Source organism: Panulirus ornatus, chromosome 56, assembly GCF_036320965.1.
Source record: "Panulirus ornatus isolate Po-2019 chromosome 56, ASM3632096v1, whole genome shotgun sequence".
NCBI classification, from domain to species: Eukaryota; Metazoa; Arthropoda; class Malacostraca; order Decapoda; family Palinuridae; genus Panulirus; species Panulirus ornatus.
In genome coordinates this window covers 26,386,567-26,407,985 of record NC_092279.1, presented here as the reverse complement: position 1 = coordinate 26,407,985, position 21,419 = coordinate 26,386,567, and the positions used below count along the sequence as shown (strand labels likewise).

Here is a 21,419-nt window from a genome sequence, read left to right as displayed (position 1 = left end):
TGATGGGTATAACCTGGGGCATGGGGTACCTGGTGCAAATGAAAATGGGAACGTCTTGTTGTGAGCTGAAAAAAGGACTGGCAATACAGTATACATGGTTTATGAAAAAAAATGCATTCATAAGTATATGGAGTATATGGTGGTAAATGAGGCCAGGGGTCAATGGGCATCACTGGATTATGTGCTAACTGACAAGTGTACAAAGGAGAGGTTGCTGAATGTAAACATACTGAGGAAGGCAGCAAGTGGGATGTCTAATCATTTCTTGGTGGAGTAAGTATAAAGGTTTAAAGTAAATTTAGATAAAAAGAAATGCGTGAAGTACTGGCAAAAATATATAAGTTTGGAGAAGAGGCCTGGGTGTAAAGATACCAAAGGAGATTAAGCAAACAGTGGCAAAAGGTGAGGATGAATGAAACAAAGGGAATAAGAGAGGAGAGGAAGATATTTAAGGAAGCAGTGCTTACATGTGCACATAAAACGCGTGCAAGGTGAGCATATGAGAAAGGGTAATGTAGTGAATGATGGGATAAGGAAACAAAATTGCGAGTGAAAGATGAAATAGAAGTGTATGTACCGTACCTGTAAGGAAGATGGGTGGGAACTGAGCAATATGCATGGTGCAGTGTCATTGTGTTCAAAGGATCTTTGTTTTATTTTGTGAGTGTTTGTGGTGGCAAGGTAGCCACTGATTTTTCTAAGAGCACTATTTTGTTGGGTCTCCAGCTATGTTAAACTTTCTTTTGAGAGGCTTGAAGACCAGGCAGGTCAGGTGCAGTTTAAAGTGAAGTGGATGAATTATTTGCAGGGGATGATAAAGGGATTCTTTTTCTTATCCAAATCTCACGCCAGTTAGTGTTAAGATGGCAATTAATTTGGGTGTTGCTTTTGTAGTGCTGTACTATACTGGATTGTTCTGCATTGTACTTATTTTGTTTATAATTACCCTAGGACCATTTTTCTATGAAAGAGTCCTTGCATTACCCAAGACCTCTTTCTATAGGCTCCTGCAGCTCAAGGCTGTGCTTCTCTTCCAGTAGCAGAAAAATGTAGACTCCTTTGAGTGTGAAGCATTTTACAGACTACTCCAAATGGTGAAGGAATAAATGAGTTGCCAGGTTGAGCAAACCTTGATAGCTCTCCTCACATATGCACAAATGACACTCCTCTTGCAATTTTCAGCGCAATTACATATTCCATTCATGCACTTACCTTGGCTGGCAGGTTTTCAGATGTCGGTGATGAAAGATCCTGTTGAGGCACTATCCATTACATCCAAGAAAGGAATCTTATCATTATCATTCAACTATACTGTAAATCTTAAGCCTGAAATTTCTTGGAGTCGGTTATGGAGGTTTTCCTATGAGTTTAAGTTATCTAAGCAGACAAAGATGTCGTTGATATATCTGCAGTAAATCTAGAATGTCATGTTCTCAGGTTGCAAAGCTGTAGTTTCAGCATAGGACAAAAATGCCAGCTAGTAAGATGTCTGATCACTATTTTGTGGAGGCAAGTGTGAAGATTTGTTGACGTTTTCAAAAAAGAGGAAAGAATGTTGTAGAGAAGAAAACAATGAGAGTAAGTGCACTTGGAAAGGAATACCAGCAAAAACTGAGTGCAGAATGGCAAAAGGTGAGAGTAAATGAAAGGAGGGAAGTGGGGGCAAAATGGTAGGTATTTAGGAAAGCAGTGATGGTATGTGCAAGAGATGCTTGTGGCATGCTAAAGGTGGGAGGTGGGCAGATTAGAAAGGGTAAAGTGGAGGGATGATGAAGCAAATCTGCTAGTGAAAGAGAAAAGAAAGGCATTTTGGTAATACTTAAAGGGAAGGAGGGCAAATGACTGGGATATGTATAAGAAAAAGCAGCAGAATGTCAAGAGCAAGGTGCAGGGGTAAAAACAGTGGGCAAATCAGAGATGGGGTGAGTGAGTATCAGTTAACTTTAAAGGGAATAGATGTGTAAAAGACAAGAGAACAAATGGTAACATCAGTGAAGGGAGCAAAAGAGGAAGGGAAGTGTTAACAGGTAGTGAAGTGAGAAGGAGATGGAGTGTGTATTATGAAGAACTGTTAAATGTGTTTGATAATGAAGCAGCAGATGTAGGGTGTTTTGGATGGCATGGTACACAAAGTGAGTGATTCATGGAAAGTGGTTTGGTGAAGAGAAAAGAGGTAATAAAAGCTTTGCATAAGCTGAAATGTGGCAAGGTGGCCAGTGTGGTTGATACTGCTGTTAAATCTATGAATAAAGGGGGTGACTGTTGTTGATTGATTGGTAAGAATTTTCAATATATGTATGGATCATAGTGAGGTGCCTGAGGATTGGTGGATAGGTATAAGTTTGCTGAGTATAACCGGTAAGTTCTATGGGAGGGTATTGATTGAAAAGGTGGGGGCATGTAAAGAGCATCAGACTGGGGAGGAGCAGTTTGCTTTCAGAAGTGGTAGAGGATGTGTGGATCAAGCGTTTGCTTCGAAGAATATGTGTGAGAAATACTTAGAAAAAATGATGGATTTGTGAGTGGCAATTATGGATCTGCAGAAGGCATATGACAAGGTTGATAAAGATACTTTGTAGAAGGTCTTAAGAATATAGTGTGGGAAATAAACTGCTAGAGGCACAGGAGTTTTTATCATGGGTATAAGGCTTGTGTATGAGTAGGAAGAGAGAAGAGTGAATGGTTTCATGTGAAGGTTGGTCTGCAGCAGAGGTGTGTGATGTCACTATGGTTGTTCAATTCGTTAATGGATGGAGTTATGAGGCAGGTTTATGCAAGAGTCTTGGAGAAAGGGGCGAGTGCGCAGTCTGTGGGGGATGAAAGGGCCTGGGAAGTGAGTCAGTTGTTGCTTGCTGATGATTCAGCACTGGTGGCTGATTTGAGTGAGAAACTGTAGAAGTTGGTGATTGAGTTTGGAAGAGCAAATGAAATGAGAAAGTTGAGGGTGAATTTGAATAAAAGCAAGGTCATTGGTTCAGCAAGGTTGAGGGACAGCTTAGCTGGGGTGTGAATTTGAATGGAGAAAAGTTGAAGGGAGTGAAGTGTTTTAGATTTCTATGAGTGGGTATGGCAGTGAATCTAACCATTGGAAGTGATTAATATGGTGGGGAATTGGGCAAAAGTTCTGGGAGAGCTGAAGAGTGAGTGGAAAGAGAGAATGTTATCTGGGAGGCCAAAGATGGTATGTTTAAAGAAATAGTAGTCCAAACAATATCACGTGGAAGCAAGGCACTGGCTATAGATAAGGCTGTACGGAGGAGGGTGGATGCATTGGAAATGAAATGTTTGAGGACAATTTGTTCCGTGGTGTGATCAAATAAGTAATGAGAGAGTAAGAGATATGTGTGGAAATAAAAAGAGTGTGGTTGAAAGGAGGGTGTGCTGAAATAGTTTGGACATGTGGAGAGAATGAATGACGAAAGGTTGACAAAGAGGATGTATGTCAGAAGAGCACGGAGATCAGGGAAACCAAACTGGAAATGGAAGGACAGAGTGATAAAAATTTTGAGCAATCAGGGTCTGAACATGCAAGAGGGTGAAAGATGTGCATGGGATAGAGTGAACTGGAACAGATGTGGTATGCTGGGGTTCATGTGCTGAACAGTACATGAAGCACCCAAGATAAACCTTTAAAAAGATCTGTGGGACCTGGTTGTGGATAGGGAGCTGTGGCTTCAGTGCACTAGACATGAGAGCTAAAGAATGGATGTGAGCAGATGCGGCCTTTCCTCGTCTGTTCCCAGCACTGCCTCTCTACTGTACGAAACAGCGATCAAATATGCAAGAAAAAAAATACTTGAGTGACCATCAACTCAAGATTCTAAGGTAAAATATCCTTCATTCATCATATATTTCATCTAACAGTCAACATCAGGGGAACAAGAATGCTTAAGTAACTGACAGATGCTCTGTATTCAAATGATATAACTCAAATAAAACAAGAATAAACCATTTACAGTTGCAAGCAAATAATTTCAACTGAAACATTTATATACAGTATAGTATACGCCCACACACAGCACTTACTATATGGGTGGCAAGTGTTACACAGCAGAACTCACTGCCTAATTCAGTTACAGATGAAAAACACATCTATATAGTAATACTGGTATGAAAGAAAAAGGGACCATATATTACCTGTGTTATATGAAAACGCCATACTACCCTTAACAGCATGAGTAAATGTGGTTGGAAAACACATGTTACATTGGCTGATGATGGTCCCACAGGTGCAAGGTCATCAACCAAAACCTCAAAAATTTTATCATAGACACTTTTGGAGTGCCAATTCCATAACAGTGAGATTTGAGATCTAAAGATAATGTACATATCAAGCTGAAGCTAAAATACATATGCGCTTTGGTGCAAACTATCCTCACTTCTCACAAGGGACAATGTTTCCCCCAAAAGAACACTGCTTCTTGGCTATGGGCCCGTTATATTCCTGAAGTACATTTCTCCATTAATAACTCAAGCAATGTTTCAATAACACTACAGTCAAATTATCAGTAAGCTTTTGAAGATAAATGTATGCTATGTTTTGTCAACACTACCATAACTATCTCATTCACCACATCATTCATAAATTACAGGACATAATAGAGTGAATTGGAGCGATGTGGTATACCGGGGTTGACGTGCTGTCAGTGGATTGAATCAAGGCATGTGAAGCGTCTGCGGTAAACCATGGAAAGCTGTGTAGGTATGTATATTTGCGTGTGTGGACGTATGTATATACATGTGTATGTGGGTGGGTTGGGCCATTTCTTTCGTATGTTTCCTTGCGCTACCTCGCAAACGCGGGAGAGAAAAAAAAAAAAAAAAAAAAAATAACTTACAGTAGCCCAGACTGAATTCACAGGAGTTTTTGGATGGGCACCATGTATGTCAGCCTTGTTCCCCAGGTGGGTCAGGCTAGGAGCTCTGTTCCTTCCAGATTTCTTCATAATACCTTCATGTGATATTCTTTTGTTATTACCTCATGAAGAGATCTTGGAGAATAGAAGAAAACTTGGAAAGCTGTTCTTTTACTTTTCCCTATCAAAATTTTGCCGACCCCACAGCACCATTGAGGATCAACATTATCACAGTACATGTAAACTTATGCATTAAGCCTCTTGTTACCTTGAAGTATAATTCTCTGTTAATATATCAAATATTAATGATTTTCAATGACAATGCTGGTGATGAGGGATTGTGGTGGTGAAGTTAGATTAGGTTGGAGTGAACTTTGTCAAGCCTTCCTAAATAAGTTTATCCATTCAGTATGCAACAGGCATTAATACTCAGTAAAGGGTTACACTTTGCCCCAGATCCAACGGGAGTTGCTACCACATATGTATATAAAGTTACGGCTAGAGTATGGGCTACCTACTTTAATTATACTGATATTCCAAAAAAAAGAAAATTTCCAAATTCTGAAACACATCTGGCCCAACAATTTTGGATTCCCATCAGCATATATCTTTCTTTTCTTTCATATTTTTCCAACATGTTCCACATTAAAGAGGTAGTGCCAAGATTAGAAAGGAAAGGTGTGAATTACACCCATTCTCTACCTGTCATGTGAAATGCACCAAATCCACATTTTCTATTCACAACAAGGCTTCACAAACTTTTCTGTGGTTCCCCCGGCTCCTTCATATACCTTAATTCAGTTTATCTACAGCAAGTTGCCCCATGTATACCACATTGCTCCAATTCACTCTATCCCATGCACACCTTTCACCTTCCTTCATGTCAAGGTCCCTGCCATTCAAAATATTTTTCAAATCATTCATCCATCTCCAACTTGGTCTCCCTATTCTATTTTTCCCTCCACTTGACACAAATATCCTCTTCGTCAAACTCTCCTTACTCATCCTATTCCTTCATCCAAACTATTTCAGCGCATCCTCTTCAGCTCTCTTAACTACAATGTTCTTATTACCACACCTCCCCATTATTCTTTTATTACTTACTCAATCAACCCTCCTCACACCTTATACTGTCCTCAAACATTTCATTTCCACCATGTTCACCCTCCTCAAAACATTCTCATCCACAGCCCATGCTTCACACCCACAAAACATTGCTAGGACTACTGTAGCTTCAAATATACCCATTTTTGCCCTCCAAGATTGTGTCTTCTATTTCTGCACTTTCCTCTGGCTGCCTACCAAATATCATCTAGGTATCTGACAGTAAATCTATGTATGCAACCCATCATGCAAATGGGAATGGGACAAAAAACTCTTTTGAACATTCAAAACTCACCGTTGAATTTAGGAAAGCTCGAGAACAATCCTGATTAAGCACAGTTATAGGGTTGTCAACCTGCAAGTTGAAGTGGTCCAACATCTTATGTATATCATCCTTTTTTGTCGATATAAGTGCACCTAAATGAAGGTAAAAATAAAAATTAGGGTTACAACATAAAACTATGTGGAAGTGGTCAAGAAGTTTCTATCTAAGGATGGTACTGAATCCATCATCTTCAAATGAAAGCAAGTGAAAGCAAAGAGCAAACCGACCCTCCTTCCTTAACAATGTTAACTGCAAAGCCAACAGAAACTAACTGGCAAACAAAAACTTTCACATCCCCAACACCAACCCAGTCCTAACACGAATCAAACAAACCAATTACATCCTTGAAGAGGGAAGTCACGAAAAACTTACGCAGAATCCATCCTGACACAACTTCTGACCCATCTTTCAGTCCCACCGACATCTGCAATTTAACTAAAACTTTAAAGAACATTTTGGTCCAGTTGCAATCCAAGCACTCACAGAGATCTTCCAACATTCTGGCTAAACAACAAAATCCAAAACATCTGAAAAATTGCCATCATAATATCCACCCTAAAAACTCTCCAAACTCTACCGCCTATTACCGCTCTATATCACTGTGATTTTAATACTCTAATCTCTTTGAAAAATTCATCCAAAACAGAGTCAACCACTCCTACCAACAAAACATGGTACAACTCAGTCTTTACACTACAAATGTAGACATGGACCTCACACACCACATCCTAAATGGTTTCAATCAGGCGCTCCTCCTCCCTCCCCCATACTTTACAGTATTAGTGCTAATTAGATAAAGGGAAAAAAAATCAACATTGTCCCTCCCCTGACACATCCTCACACTAAAGATACTTGACAATATCCTCCACAACTCTAGCAAAAAATGGTTAACCAACTTCACTTCCATAATCTTAAAACTCTACAATGAAGTTCCCCAAGGAGCAAATCTTACTTCAACCATATTCAGTTTCTTCCTACATGACCCTCCATCAGACCACAGAATGAAAGTCCTTTCATATGAAAATTATCAAAAATCACATGAAAGAAACCCTGACACTACACACACATCTGAAAACATGAAGCCCGATATCATAATTAAAAAATTAGCTCACCCAAGACATAACACCCACACATAGAAGGATCCAAGTTACTCCCATGAAATATGATGGATCATCTTATTTCAAACTGACTTACAAATTAAGGACAGCATGAATTTGCAAATGCAACCATTAGCTCATTATAAGAACATATATAAAACATTCTCAATGGATGAGTAGATCATGGTGAGGTAACTGAGGATAAGCAAAAAGAATGTATAATGCCACTGTATAAGGGCAAAGGGGACAAATGTTTGTGTTTAAACTATCTATCTATCTACCTATATCTGTGATGCCTGTTCCAATTGGAACTCCCTGACAGGGGTGGCCACAGCAACAGTCTCCATGACTACAGAATTCCAGTGCTGCATCTTAGCCTTTATTGCCTTACCCTTAACAAGCCACTGGCAGAGGGCAAGTCTGGTGCAGTGTTTGCAAAGGCTCCTAACTAATGTTCCTAAAGACTACTTCTATCTAATGCTTCTACCGACTACCTCTACCTAATGTTTCTACCTAATACTCCAGCCTAAATGTTTCCACATACTACTTTCTATCTACTGTTCCCAACATTTTGCCGAAAGACAGAGCTAGCACATAGTGCTCTTACAGAAGTATAAGTTGAGTGTAACTGGTACGTTGTATGGAAAAAGGTTAGTGAGAGGGTGAAAGCCTGTACATAGCATCAGATTAGGGAAGAACAATATGGTTTCAGGAGTGGTAAAGGATGTGTACATCAGGTGTTTGCTTTAAAAAAAAATATTTTCATACTTGTCTGTAATTTACCCTCATTAACAAGGTACCAACAGAAACAAACACAAAAAAAAAGGCTTCATTCATTCACATTCATTCTCTAGCTGTCATGTGCAAAGCACTAAAACTATAATCCTCTATTTAAATCCACACAATGGTAGAGATGGAGGTTCTCCCTCAACTCAATGCAAATCCCTCAAGCTTTGGAAGGCCATCATTCCAGGAGGCCTATTATGTACGAGTAGTGGAGAGAGAGAGAGAGAGAGAGAGAGAGAGAGAGAGAGAGAGAGAGAGAGAGAGAGAGAGAGAGAGAGAGAGAGAGAACGAGGGAGAGGGAGAGGGAGAGAGAGAGATGGGGGGGGGGGGGGGGAAGAGAGGAGAGAGAGAATTTGAAGGTCCTGAGCAATAAAAATACTGAATATCAAGTCTGGCTGTACCAATTCTAAAGTTTACAGTAACAGTGGGCACAGGAAGACATTGCTTTTCAAATTGCATGCCAAGGGTGTTGTCACTCTCAACAAAACAAAATTGTAAAATATTGTGATGTCTGTCTATATCTCTGACACCTGTTCCCATTTGGAACTCCCTCGGGGGTGGCCACAACAATATAGCCTCCATAACTAAAGAATTCCAGTGCACTTCTAAACCTTTAATGCAATCTGACCACTACTAAAGTGCTGGCTCTCTACACAGCCATCACTAACCCTCCCAATACCCAGGTGAGGAATACTGATAATATACATTACCAGTACTACATGCCTAAGTATTGGAAGGGTTAGTGACAGATGGGTAGTGAGCCAGCACTTCAGTGACTGTCAAGTTGCACTCTCCTCTCCTTTCTGACTCATCCACCTGTGGATGGCTGGTATTCTGTCAACAAGCATACAATCTCTGATTGTCATACATAACACTTGACAATGCTTAACTCACAACACTCATTCTTTGTAGATATCAATTTTTCTGAGGTGAGTGCTATGTGCTCACCCACCTTTTGGAAAAACGGAAGGAGCAACATAAAGAAGTGGTAGGTAGGAACATTTGACAGGAGCATTAGGTAGAAACATTAGGTAGAAGTAGCAGGCAGGAACATTAGGTTGTTGCATTTAGAAGTAGTAGGTCACTATATGAGATGGACACATTAGGTATAATAGTCAGTTGGAACATTAGATAGGAGCCGGCAAGGCTGCGGGTTTGGATGGTATTGCAGTGGGATTTATTAAAAAAGGGGGTGACTATGTTGTTGACTGGTTGGTAAGGATATTCAATGTATGTATGGATCATGGTGAAGTGCCTGAGGATTGGTAGAATGCATGCATAGTGCTACTGTACAAAGCCAAAGGGGATAAACGTGATATTATATGGGAAGGTATTGATTGAGAGGGTAAAGGCATGTACAGAGCATCAGACTGGGGAAGAGCAGTGTGGTTTCAGAAGTGGTAAAGGATGTGTGGATCAGGTGGTTGCTTTGAAGAATGTATGTGAGAAATACTTAGAAAAACAGATGGGTTTTTTTGTATGTGACATTTATGGATCTGGAGAAGGCATATGATAGGGTTGATAGAGATGCTTTGTGGAAGATTTTAAGAGTACATGGTGTGCAAGTTGCTAGAAGCAGTGAAAAGTTTTTACCAAGGATGTAATGCATGTGTACGAGTAGGAAGAGAGAAGAGTGATTGATTCCCATCGAATGTCGGTTTGCAGCAGGGGTGTGTGATGTCCCCAAGGTTGTTTAATTTGTTTATGGATGGGGTGGCTAGGCAGGTAAATGCAAGTTTTGCAGAGAAGGTCGAGTATGCAGTCTGTTGTGGATGAGAGGGCTCTGGTGGCTGATTCAGGTGAGAAACTGCAAAGGTTGGTGACTGAGTTTGGAAAAAAGTGTGAAAGGAGAAAGTTGAGAGTAAATGTGAATAAGAGCAAGGTTATCAGGTTCAGTAGGGTTGAGGGACACGTTAACTGGGATGCAAGTTTGAATGGAGAAAAATTGGAGGAAGAAGTGTTATCTGGGAGTGGATTTAGCAGCAGATGGAACCATGGAAGTGGAAGTGAGTCACAGGGTAGGGGAGGGGGAGAAGGTTCTGGGAGTGATGAAGAATGTGTGGAAGGAAAACGTTATCTCGGAAAGCATAAAAGGGTATGTTTGAAGGAGTAGTAGTTCCAACTATGTTATATGGTTGCAAGGCATGGGCTATAGATGGGGTTGTATGGAGGAGGGTGGATGTGTTAGAAATTAAATGTTTGAGGACAATATATGGTGTGAGGTGGTTTGATTGAGTAAAAAAATGAAAGGCTAAGAGAGTTGTGAGGTTATAAAATGAATGTGGTTGAGAGAGCAGAAAAGGGCATGTTGAAATGGTATGGACATATGGAGAGAATGAGTGAGGAAAGATTGACAAAAAGGATATATGTGTCAGAGGTGGAGGGAACAAAGTGAAGCGGAAGACCAAATTGGAGGTGGAAAGATGGAGTGAAAAAGATTTTAAGCTATCAGGGCCTGAACATACATGAGTGAAAGATATGCAAGGAATAGAGTGAATTGGAATGATGTGGTATACCAGGGTCGACGGGCTGTCAATGGACTGAACCAGGGCATGTGAAGCGTCTGGGGTAAACCATGGAAAGGTCTGTGGAGCCTGGATGTGGATAGGGAGCTGTGGTTTCAGTAAATCACACATGACAGCTAGAGATTGAGTGTGAACAAATGTAGTCTTTTTGTCCACAATCCTGGCGCTACCTCGCTGAAGCAGGGGATAACGATGCTGTTTTCCTGTTGGGCAGGGTAGCAACAGAAATGGATGAATGCAATTAAGTATGAATATGTACATGTGTACATATGTAACATCTGTGTATGTGTATGTATATGTTGATATGTATAGGTATGTATATGTTAGAAAGTATCACAATTTAGCGCGAGATCAAGTATATTCCTATGAGTTCACGGGGAAATAAAACATAATAAGTTCTCAAGTGCACTTTCGTATAATAATCATGAGAAAGAAATATAAGTCAATTCATATACAAAGAAGAGATGTATCTAGGACACCATTGGTAAACAAGTGACTGTCCAAGACAGACAACAAGCGTATCACAAACTTATCATGTGGACACGAAGGGGACTTGTTTACAAATTTTATCAACGATAAACCTATCCAATTTGTACAGACCTTCATTAATTTTTATTTCATTTATTTTGCTTTGTCACTGTCTCCCGCACTTGCGAGGTAGCGCAATGAAACAGACGAAAGAAATAGCCCAACCCACCCCCATACACATGTATATACATACACGTCCACACGCGCAAATATACATACCCAAACATCTCAATATACACATATATATATACACACTGACACATACATATATACCCATGCACACAATTCACTGTCTGCCTTTATTCATTCCCATCGCCACCTCCCCACACATGGAATAACATCCCCCTCCCCCCTCATGTGTGCAAGGTAGTGCTAGGAAAAGACAACAAAGGCCACATTCGTTCACACTCAGACTCTAGCTGTCATGCAATAATGCCCAAAACCACAGCTCCCTTTCCACATCCAGGCCCCACACAACTTTCCATGGTTTACCCCATACGCTTCACATGCCCTGATTCAATCCATTGACAGCACGTCGACCCCGGTATACCACATCGATCCAATTCACTCTATTCCTTGCCCGCCTTTCACCCTCCTGCAAGTTCAGGCTCCGATCACTCAAAATCTTTTTCACTCCATCTTTTCACCTCCAATTTGGTCTCCCTCTTCTCCTCGTTCCCTCCACCTCCAACACATATATCCTCTTGGTCAATCTTTCCTTACTCATTCTCTCCATGTGCCCAAACCATTTCAAAACACCCTCTTCTGCTCTCTCAACCACGCTCTTACCCTTACGTTTCTTACTCGATCAAACCACCTCACACCACACATTGTCCTCAAACATCTCATTTCCAGCACATCCATCCTCCTGCGCACAACTCTATCCATAGCCCACGCCTCGCAACCATACAACATTGCTGGAACCACTATTCCTTAAAACATACCCATTTTTGCTTTCCAAGATAATGTTCTCGACTTCCAAACATTCTTTAAGGCTCCCAGAATTTTCGCCCCCTCTCCCACCCTATGATTCACTTCCGCTTCCATGGTTCCATCCGCTGCCAGATCCAATCCCAGATATCTAAACAACTTTACTTCCTCCAGTTTTTCTCCATTCAAATTTACCTCCCAATTGACTTGTCCCTCAACCCTACTGTACCTAATAACCTTGCTCTTATTCACATATTTACTCTCAGCTTTCTTCTTTCACACACTTTACTAAACTCAGTCACCAGCTTCTGCAGTTTCTCACATGAATCAGCCACCAGCGCTGTATCATCAGTGAACAACAACTGACTCACTTCCCAAGCTCTCTCATCCACAACAGACTGCATACTTGCCCCTCTTTCCAAAACTCTCGCATTCACCTCCCTAACAACCCCATCCATAAACAAATTAAACAAACATGGAGACTTCACACACTCCTCCTACAAACCTACATTCACTGAGAACCAATCACTTTCCTCTCTTCCTACACGAACACATGCCTTACATCCTCAATAAAAACTTTTCACTGCTTCTAACAACTTGCCTCCCACACAATGTATTCTTAATACCTACCACAGAGCATCTCCATCAACTCTATCATATGACTTCTCCAGATCAATAAGTGCTACATACAAATCCATTTGCTTTTCTAAGTATTTCTCACATACACTCTTCAAAGCAAACACCTGATTCACACATCCTCTACCACTTCTGAAACCACACTGCTCTTCCCCAATCTGATGCTCTGTACATGCCTTCACCCTCTCAATCAATACCCTCCCATATAATTTACCAGGAATACTCAGCAAACTTATACCTCTGTAATTTGAGCACTCACTCTTATCACCTTTGCCTTTGTAAAATGGCACTATGCAAGCATTCCGCCAATCCTTAGGCACCTCACCATGAATCATACATACATTAAATAACCTTATCAACCAGTCAACAATACAGTCACCCCCTTTTTTAATAAATTCCACTGCAATACCATCCAAACCTGCTGCCTTGGCGGCTTTCATCTTTCGCAAAGCTTTTACTACCTCTTCTCTGTTTACCAAATCATTTTCCCTAACCCTCGCACTTTGCACACCACCTCAACCAAAACACCCTATATCTCCCACTCTATCATCAAACACATTCAACAAACCTTCAAAATACTCACTTCATCTCCTCACATAACCACTACTTGTTATCACCTCCCCATTAGCCCCCTTCACTGAAGTTTCCATTTGCTCCCTTGTCTTACGCACTTTATTTACCTCCTTCCAGAACATCTTTTTATTCTCCCTAAAATTTAATGATACTCTCTCACCCCAACTCTCATTTGCCCTCTTTTTCACCTCTTGCACCTTTCTCTTGACCTCCTGCCTCTTTCTTTTATACATCCCCCACTCATTTGCATTTTTTCCCTGCAAAAATCGTCTAAATGACTCTCTCTTCTCTTTCACTAGTAATCTTACTTCTTCATCCCACCACTCGCTACCCTTTCTAATCAACCCACCTCCCACGCTTCTCATGCCACAAGCATCTTTTGCGCAAGCCATCACTGCTTCCCTAAATACATCCCATTCCTCCCCCACTCCCCTTACCTCCTTTGTTCTCACATTTTTCCATTCTGTACTCAGTCTCTCCTGGTGCTTCCTCACACAAGTCTCCTTCCCAAGCTCACTTACTCTCACCAGTCTTCACCCCAACATTCCCCTTTTCTGAAAACCCATACAAATCTTCACCTTCGCCTCCACAAGATAATCAGACATCCCTCCAGTTGCACCTCTCAACACATTAACATCCAAAAGTCTCTCTTTCGTGTGCCTATCAATTAACACGTAATCGAATAACGCTCTCTGGTCACCTCTCCTACTTACATACATTTTATTCATTTTTTTATTTATTTTGCTTTGTCGCTGTCTCCCGCGTTAGCGAGGTAGCGCAAGGAAACAGACGAAAGAATGGCCCAACCCGCCCACATACACATATATATACATACAAGTCCACACACGCAAATATACATACCTATACATCTCAACGTACACATATATATATATACACACACAAACATATACATATATACCCATGTACATAATTCATACTGTCTGCCTTTATTTGTTCCCATCGCCACCCATGGAATAACAACCACCTCCCCCCCATGTGTGTGAGGTAGCACTAGGAAAAGACAACAAAGGCCACATTCGTTCACACTCAGTCTCTAGCTGTCATGTAATAATGCCCGAAACCACAGCTCCCTTTCAACATCCAGGCCCCACACACTTTCCATGGTTTACCCCAGACGCTTCACATGCCCTGGTTCAATCCAGTGACAGCAAGTCAACCCCGTTATCCACATCGTTCCAATTCACTCTATTCCTTGCACGCCTTTCACCCTCCTGCATGTTCAGGCCCCAATCACTCAAAATCTTTTTCACTCCATCTTTCCACCTCCAATTTGGTCTCCCACTTCTCCTCGATCCCTCCACCTCTGCCACATATATCCTCTTGATCAATCTTTCCCCACTCATTCTCTCCATGTGACCAAACCATTTCAAAACACCCTCTTCTGCTCTCTCAACCACACTCTTTTTATTTCCACACATCTCTCTCACCCTTACATTACTTACTCGATCAAACCACCTCACACCACATATTCTCCTCAAACATCTCATTTCCAGCACATCCACCCTCCTGCGCACAACTCTATCCATAGCCCATGCCTCGCAACCATACAACATCATTGGAACCACTATTCCTTCAAACATACCCATTTTTTGCTTTCCGAGATAATGTTCTCGACTTCCACACATTCTTCAAGGCTCCCAGAATTTTCGCCCCCTCCCCTACCCTATGATTCACTTCCGCTTCCATGGTTCCATCCGCTGCCAAATCCACTCCCAGATATCTAAAACACTTTACTTCCTCCGGTTTTTCTCCATTCAAACTTACCTCCCAATTGACTTGACCCTCAACCCTACTGTACCTAATAACCTTGCTCTTATTCACATTTACTCAACTTTCTTCTTTCACACACTTTACCAAACTCAGTCACTAGCTTCTGCAGTTTCTCACATGAATCAGCCACCAGTGCTGTATCATCAGCGAACAACAACGGACCCACTTCCCAAGCTCTCTCATCCACAACAGACTGCATACTTGCCCCTCTTTCCAAAACTCTTGCATTCACCTCCCTAACAACCCCATCCATAAACAAATTAGACAACCATGGAGACATCACACACCCCTGCCACAAACCTACATTCACTGAGAACCAATCACTTTCCTCTCTTCCTACACGTACACATGCCTTACATCCTCGATAAAAACTTTTCACTGCTTCTAACAACTTGCCTCCCACATACATTTATTTATCTTATTATTTATTTTGCTTTGTCGCTGTCTCCCACGTTAGCGAGGTAGTGCAAGGAAACAAACGAAAGAAATACCCAACCCACCCACATACATATGTATATACATACATGTCCACATGCAAATATACACACCTATACATCACAATGTACACATATATATACACACACAGACATATACATATATACACATGTACATAATTCATACTGTCTGCCTTTATTTATTCCCATCGCCAACCCGCCACACATGGAATAACAACCCCCTCCCCCCTCAAGTGTGTGAGGCAGCACTAAGAAAAGACAACAAAGGCCCCATTCGTTCACACTCAGTCTCTAGCTGTCATGTAATAATGCACCGAAACCACATCTCCCTTTCCGTAACCAGGCCCCACACAACTTTCCATGGTTTACCCCAGACGCTTCACATGCCCTGGTTCAATCCATTGACAGCACGTCGACCCCGGTAAACCACATCGTTCCAATTCACTCTATTCCTTGCACGCCTTTCACCCTCCTGCATGTTCAGGCCCTGATCACTCAAAATCTTTTTCACTCCATCTTTCCACCTCCAATTTGGTCTCCCACTTCTCCTCGTTCCCTCCACCTCTGACACATATATCCTCTTGGTCAATCTTTCCTCACTCATTCTCTCCATGTGGCCAAACCATTTCAAAACACCCTCATCTGCTCTCTCAACCACGCTCTTTTTATTTCCACACATCTCTCTTACCCTTACATTACCTACTCGAACAAACCACCTCACACCACATACTATCCTCAAGCATCTCATTTCTAGCACATCCACCCTCCTGCACACAACTCTATCCATAGCCCACGCCTCGCAACTATACAACATTGTTGGAACCACTGTTCCTTCAAACATAGCCATTTTTGCTTTCGCAGATAATGGTCTCGACTTCCACACATTCTTCAAGGCTCCCAGAATTTTCGCCCCCTCCCCCACCCTATGATTCACTTCCGCTTCCATGGTTCCATCCGCTGCCAGATCCACGCCTAGATATCTAAAACACTTTACTTCCTCCGGTTTTTCTCCATTCAAACTTACCTCCCAATTAACTTGACCCTCAACCCTACTGTACCTAATAACCTTGCTCTTATTCACATTTACTCTCAGCTTTCTTCTTTCACACACTTTACCAAACTCAGTCACCAGCTTCTGCAGTTTCTCACATGAATCAGCCACCAGCGCTGTATCATCAGCGAACAACAACGGACTCACTTCCCAAGCTCTCTCATCCACAACAGACTGCATACTTACACCTCTTTCCAAAACTCTCGCATTCACTTCCCTAACAACCCCATCCATTAACAAATTAAACAACCATGGAGACATCACACACCCCTGCCGCAAACCTACATTCACTGAGAACCAATCACTTTCCTCTCTTCCTACATGTACACATGCCTTACATCCTCGATAAAAACTTTTCACTGCTTCTAACAACTTGCCTCCCACGCAATATATTCTTAGTACCTTCCACAGAGCATCTCTATCAACTCTATCATATACCTTCTCCAGATCCATAAATGCTACATACAAATCCATTTGCTTTTCTAAGTATTTCTCACATACATTCTTCAAAGAAAGCACCTGATCCACACATCCTCTACCACTTCTGAAACCACACTGCTCTTCCCCAATCTGATGCTCTGTACATGCCTTCGCCCTCTCAATCAATACCCCCCCATATAATTTACCAGGAATACTCAACAAACTTATACCTCTGTAATTTGAGCACTCACTCTTATCCCCTTTGCCTTTGTACAATGGCACTATGCACGCATTCCGCCAATCCTCAGGCACCTCACCATGAATCATACATACATTAAATAACCTTATCAACCAGTCAACAATACAGTCACCCCCTTTCTTAATAAATTCCACTGCAATACCATCCAAACCTGCTGCCTTGCCAGCTTTCATCTTTCGCAAAGCTTTTACTACCTCTTCTCAGTTTACAAAATCATTTTCCCTAACGCTCTCACTTTGAACACCACCTCGACCAAAACACCCTATATCTGCCACTCTATCATTAAACACATTCAACAAACCTTCAAAATACTCACTCCATCTCCTACTCACATCACCACTGCTTGTTATCACCTCCCCATTAGCCCCCGTCACTGAAGTTCCCATTTGCTCCCTTGTCTTACGCACTCTATTTACCTCCTTCCAGAACATCTTTTTACTCTCCCTAATATCTAATGATACTCTCTCACCCAAACTCTCATTTGCCCTCTTTTTCACCTCTTGCACCTTTCTCTTGACCTCCTGTCTCTTTCTTTTATACATCTCCCACTCATTTGCATTTTTTCCCGGCAAAAATCGTCCAAATGCCTCTCTCTTCTCTTTCACTAATAATCTTACTTCTTCATCCCACCACTCACTACCCTTTCTAATCAACCCACCACCCACGCTTCTCATGCCACAAGTATCTTTTCCATCACTTGCTTCACTAAATACATCCCATTCCTCCCCCACTCCCCTTACCTAATTTGTTCTCACCTTTTTCCATTCTGTACTCAGTCTCTCCTGGTACTTCCTCACACAAGTCTCCTTCCCAAGCTCACTTATTCTCACCACCCTCTTCACCCTAACATTCTCTCTTCTTTTCTGAAAACCCATACAAATCTTCACCTTCGCCTCTACAAGATAATGATCAGACATCCCTCCAGTTGCGCCTCAGCACATTAACATCCAAAAGTCTCTCTTTCGCGCGCCTGTCAATTAACACGTAATCCAATAACGATCTCTGGCCATCTCTCCTACTTACATACGTATACTTATGTATATCTCGCTTTTTAAACCAGGTATTCCCAATCACCAATCCTTTTTCAGCACATAAATTTACATGCTCTTCACCATTTCCATTTACAACACTGAACACTCCATGTATACCAATTATTCCCTCAACTGCCACATTACTCACCTTTGCATTCAAATCACCCATCACTATAACCCGGTCTTGTGCATCAAAACCACTAACACACTCATTCAGCTGCTCCCAAAACACTTGCCTCTCATGATCTTTCTTCTCATGCCCAGGTGCATATGCACCAATAATCACCCTTCTCTCTCCATCAACTTTCAGTTTTACCCATATCAATCTAGAAATTAATTTCTTACACTCTATCACATACTCCCACAACTCCTGTTTCAGGAGTAGTGCTACTCTTTCCCTTGCTATTGCCCTCTCACTAACCCCTGACTTTACTCCCAAGACATTCCCTAACCACTCTTCCCCTTTACCCTTGAGCTTCGTTTCACTCAGATCCAAAACATCCATGTTTCTTTCCTCAAACATACTACCTATCTCTCCTTTTTTCTCATCTTGGTTACATCCACACACTTTTAGACAGCCCAATCTGAGCCTACGAGAAGGATGAGCACTCCCCGCGTGACTCCTTCTGTTTCCCATTTTAGAAAGTTAAAATACAAGGAGAGGAGGATTTCTGGCCCCCCGCTCCCGTCCCCTCTAGTCACCTTCTACGACACGTGAGGAATGCGTGGGAAGTATTCTTTCTCCCCTATCCCCAGGGACAATATATATACATATATATATATATGTGGTTTCAGAAGGGGGAGAGGATGTGTGGATCAGGTGTTTGCTTTGAAGAATGTATGTGAGAAATACTTAGAAAAGCAAATGGATTTGTATGTAGCATTTATGGATCTGGAGAAGGCATATGATAGAGTTGATAGAGATGCTCTGTGGAAGGTATTAAGAATATATGGTGTGGGAGGCAAGTTGTTAGAAGCAGTGAAAAGTTTTTATCGAAGATGTAAGGCATGTGTACGTGTAGGAAGAGAGGAAAGTGATTGGTTCTCAGTGAATGTAGGTTTGCGGCAGGGGTGTGTGATGTCTCCATGGTTGTTTAATTTGTTTATGGATGGGGTTGTTAGGGAGGTAAATGCAAGAGTTTTGGAAAGAGGGGCAAGTCTGTTGGGGATGAGAGAGCTTGGGAAGTGAGTCAGTTGTTGTTCGCTGATGATACAGCGCTGGTGGCTGATTCATGTGAGAAACTGCAGAAGCTGGTGACTGAGTTTGGTAAAGTGTGTGAAAGAAGAAAGTTAAGAGTAAATGTGAATAAGAGCAAGGTTATTAGGTACAGTAGGGTTGAGGGTCAAGTCAATTGGGAGGTAAGTTTGAATGGAGAAAAACTGGAGGAAGTGAAGTGTTTTAGATATCTGGGAGTGGATCTGGCAGCGGATGGAACCATGGAAGCGGAAGTGGATCATAGGGTGGGGGAGGGGGCGAAAATTCTGGGAGCCTTGAAGAATGTGTGGAAGTCGAGAACATTATCTCGGAAAGCAAAGGTGAGTATGTTTGAAGGAATAGTGGTTCCAACAATGTTGTATGGTTGCGAGGCGTGGGCTATGGATGGAGTTGTGCGCAGGAGGATGGATGTGCTGGAAATGAGATGTTTGAGGACAATGTGTGGTGTGAGGTGGTTTGATCGAGTAACGTAAGGGTAAGAGAGATGTGTGCAAATAAAAAGAGCGTGGTTGAGAGAGCAGAAGAGGGTGTTTTGAAATGGTTTGGGCACATGGAGAGAATGAGTGAGGAAAGATTGACCAAGAGGATATATGTGTCGGAGGTGGAGGGAACGAGGAGAAGAGGGAGACCAAATTGGAGGTGGAAAGATGGAGTGAAAAAGATTTTGTGTGATCGGGGCCTGAACATGCAGGAGGGTGAAAGGAGGGCAAGGAATAGAGTGAATTGGATCGATGTGGTATACTGGGGTTGACGTGCTGTCAGTGGATTGAATCAGGGCATGTGAAGCGTCTGGGGTAAACCATGGAAAGCTGTGTAGGTATGTATATTTGCGTGTGTGGACGTATGTATATACATGTGTATGGGGGTGGCTTGGGACATTTCTTTCGTCTGTTTCCTTGCGCTACCTCGCAAACGCGGGAGACAGCGACAAAGCGGGAAGTGGCGAGTAGTTTAAAAGAAAAAGAATATATATATATATATATATATATATATATATATATGTGTGTATATATATATATGTATATATATATATATATATATGTATCCCTGGGGATAGGGGAGAAAGAATACTTCCCACGTATTCCCTGCATGTCGTAGAAGGCGACTAAAAGGGGAGGGAGCGGGTGGCTGGAAATCCTCCCCTCTCGCTTTTTTTTTTAATTTTCCAAAAGAGGGAACAGAGAAGGGGGCCAGGTGAGGATATTCCTTCAAAGGCCCAGTGCTCTGTTCTCAACGCTACCTCGCTAATGCGGGAAATGGCGAATAGTACAAAAAAAAAAAAAAAAAAAAAAAAAATATATATATATATATATATATATATATATATATATATATATATATATATAGTTGAGGGAATAATTGGTATACATGGGGTGTTCAGTGTTGTAAATGGAAATGGTGAAGAGCTTGTAGATTTATGTGCTGAAAAAGGACTGATGATTGGGAATACCTGGTTTAAAAAGCGAGATATACATAAGTATACTTATGTAAGTAGGAGAGATGGCCAGAGAGCGTTATTGGATTACGTGTTAATTGACAGGCGTGCGAAAGAGAGACTTTTGGATGTTAATGTGCTGAGAGGTGCAACTGGAGGGATGTCTGATCATTATCTTGTGGAGGCTAAGGTGAAGATTTGTATGGGTTTTCAGAAAAGAAGAGTGAATGTTGGGGTGAAGAGGGTGGTGAGAGTAAGTGAGCTTGAGAAGGAGACCTGTGTGAGGAAGTACCAGGAGAGACTGAGTACAGAATGGAAAAAGGTGAGAACAATGGAAGTAAGGGGAGTGGGGGAGGAATGGGATGTATTTAGGGAATCAGTGATGGATTGCGCAAAAGATG

At 41.7% G+C, this 21,419-nt stretch overlaps 1 protein-coding gene across 3 annotated transcripts in view; it reads right to left on the bottom strand.

The window, feature by feature from the left end:
* Nucleotides 1–6,189: 6,189 nt before the first annotated feature.
* LOC139766032 (structural maintenance of chromosomes protein 6-like) overlaps nt 6,190–21,419 on the bottom strand; it is a 58,064-nt gene continuing 42,834 nt past the window's right edge. For all 3 annotated transcript variants that reach the window (XM_071694152.1, XM_071694151.1, XM_071694150.1), the window contains one exon: nt 6,190–6,377. In XM_071694152.1, the coding sequence (XP_071550253.1) occupies nt 6,205–6,377 (173 nt within the window). In that variant the 3' untranslated portion in view covers nt 6,190–6,204. The remainder of the gene's footprint in view (nt 6,378–21,419) is intronic.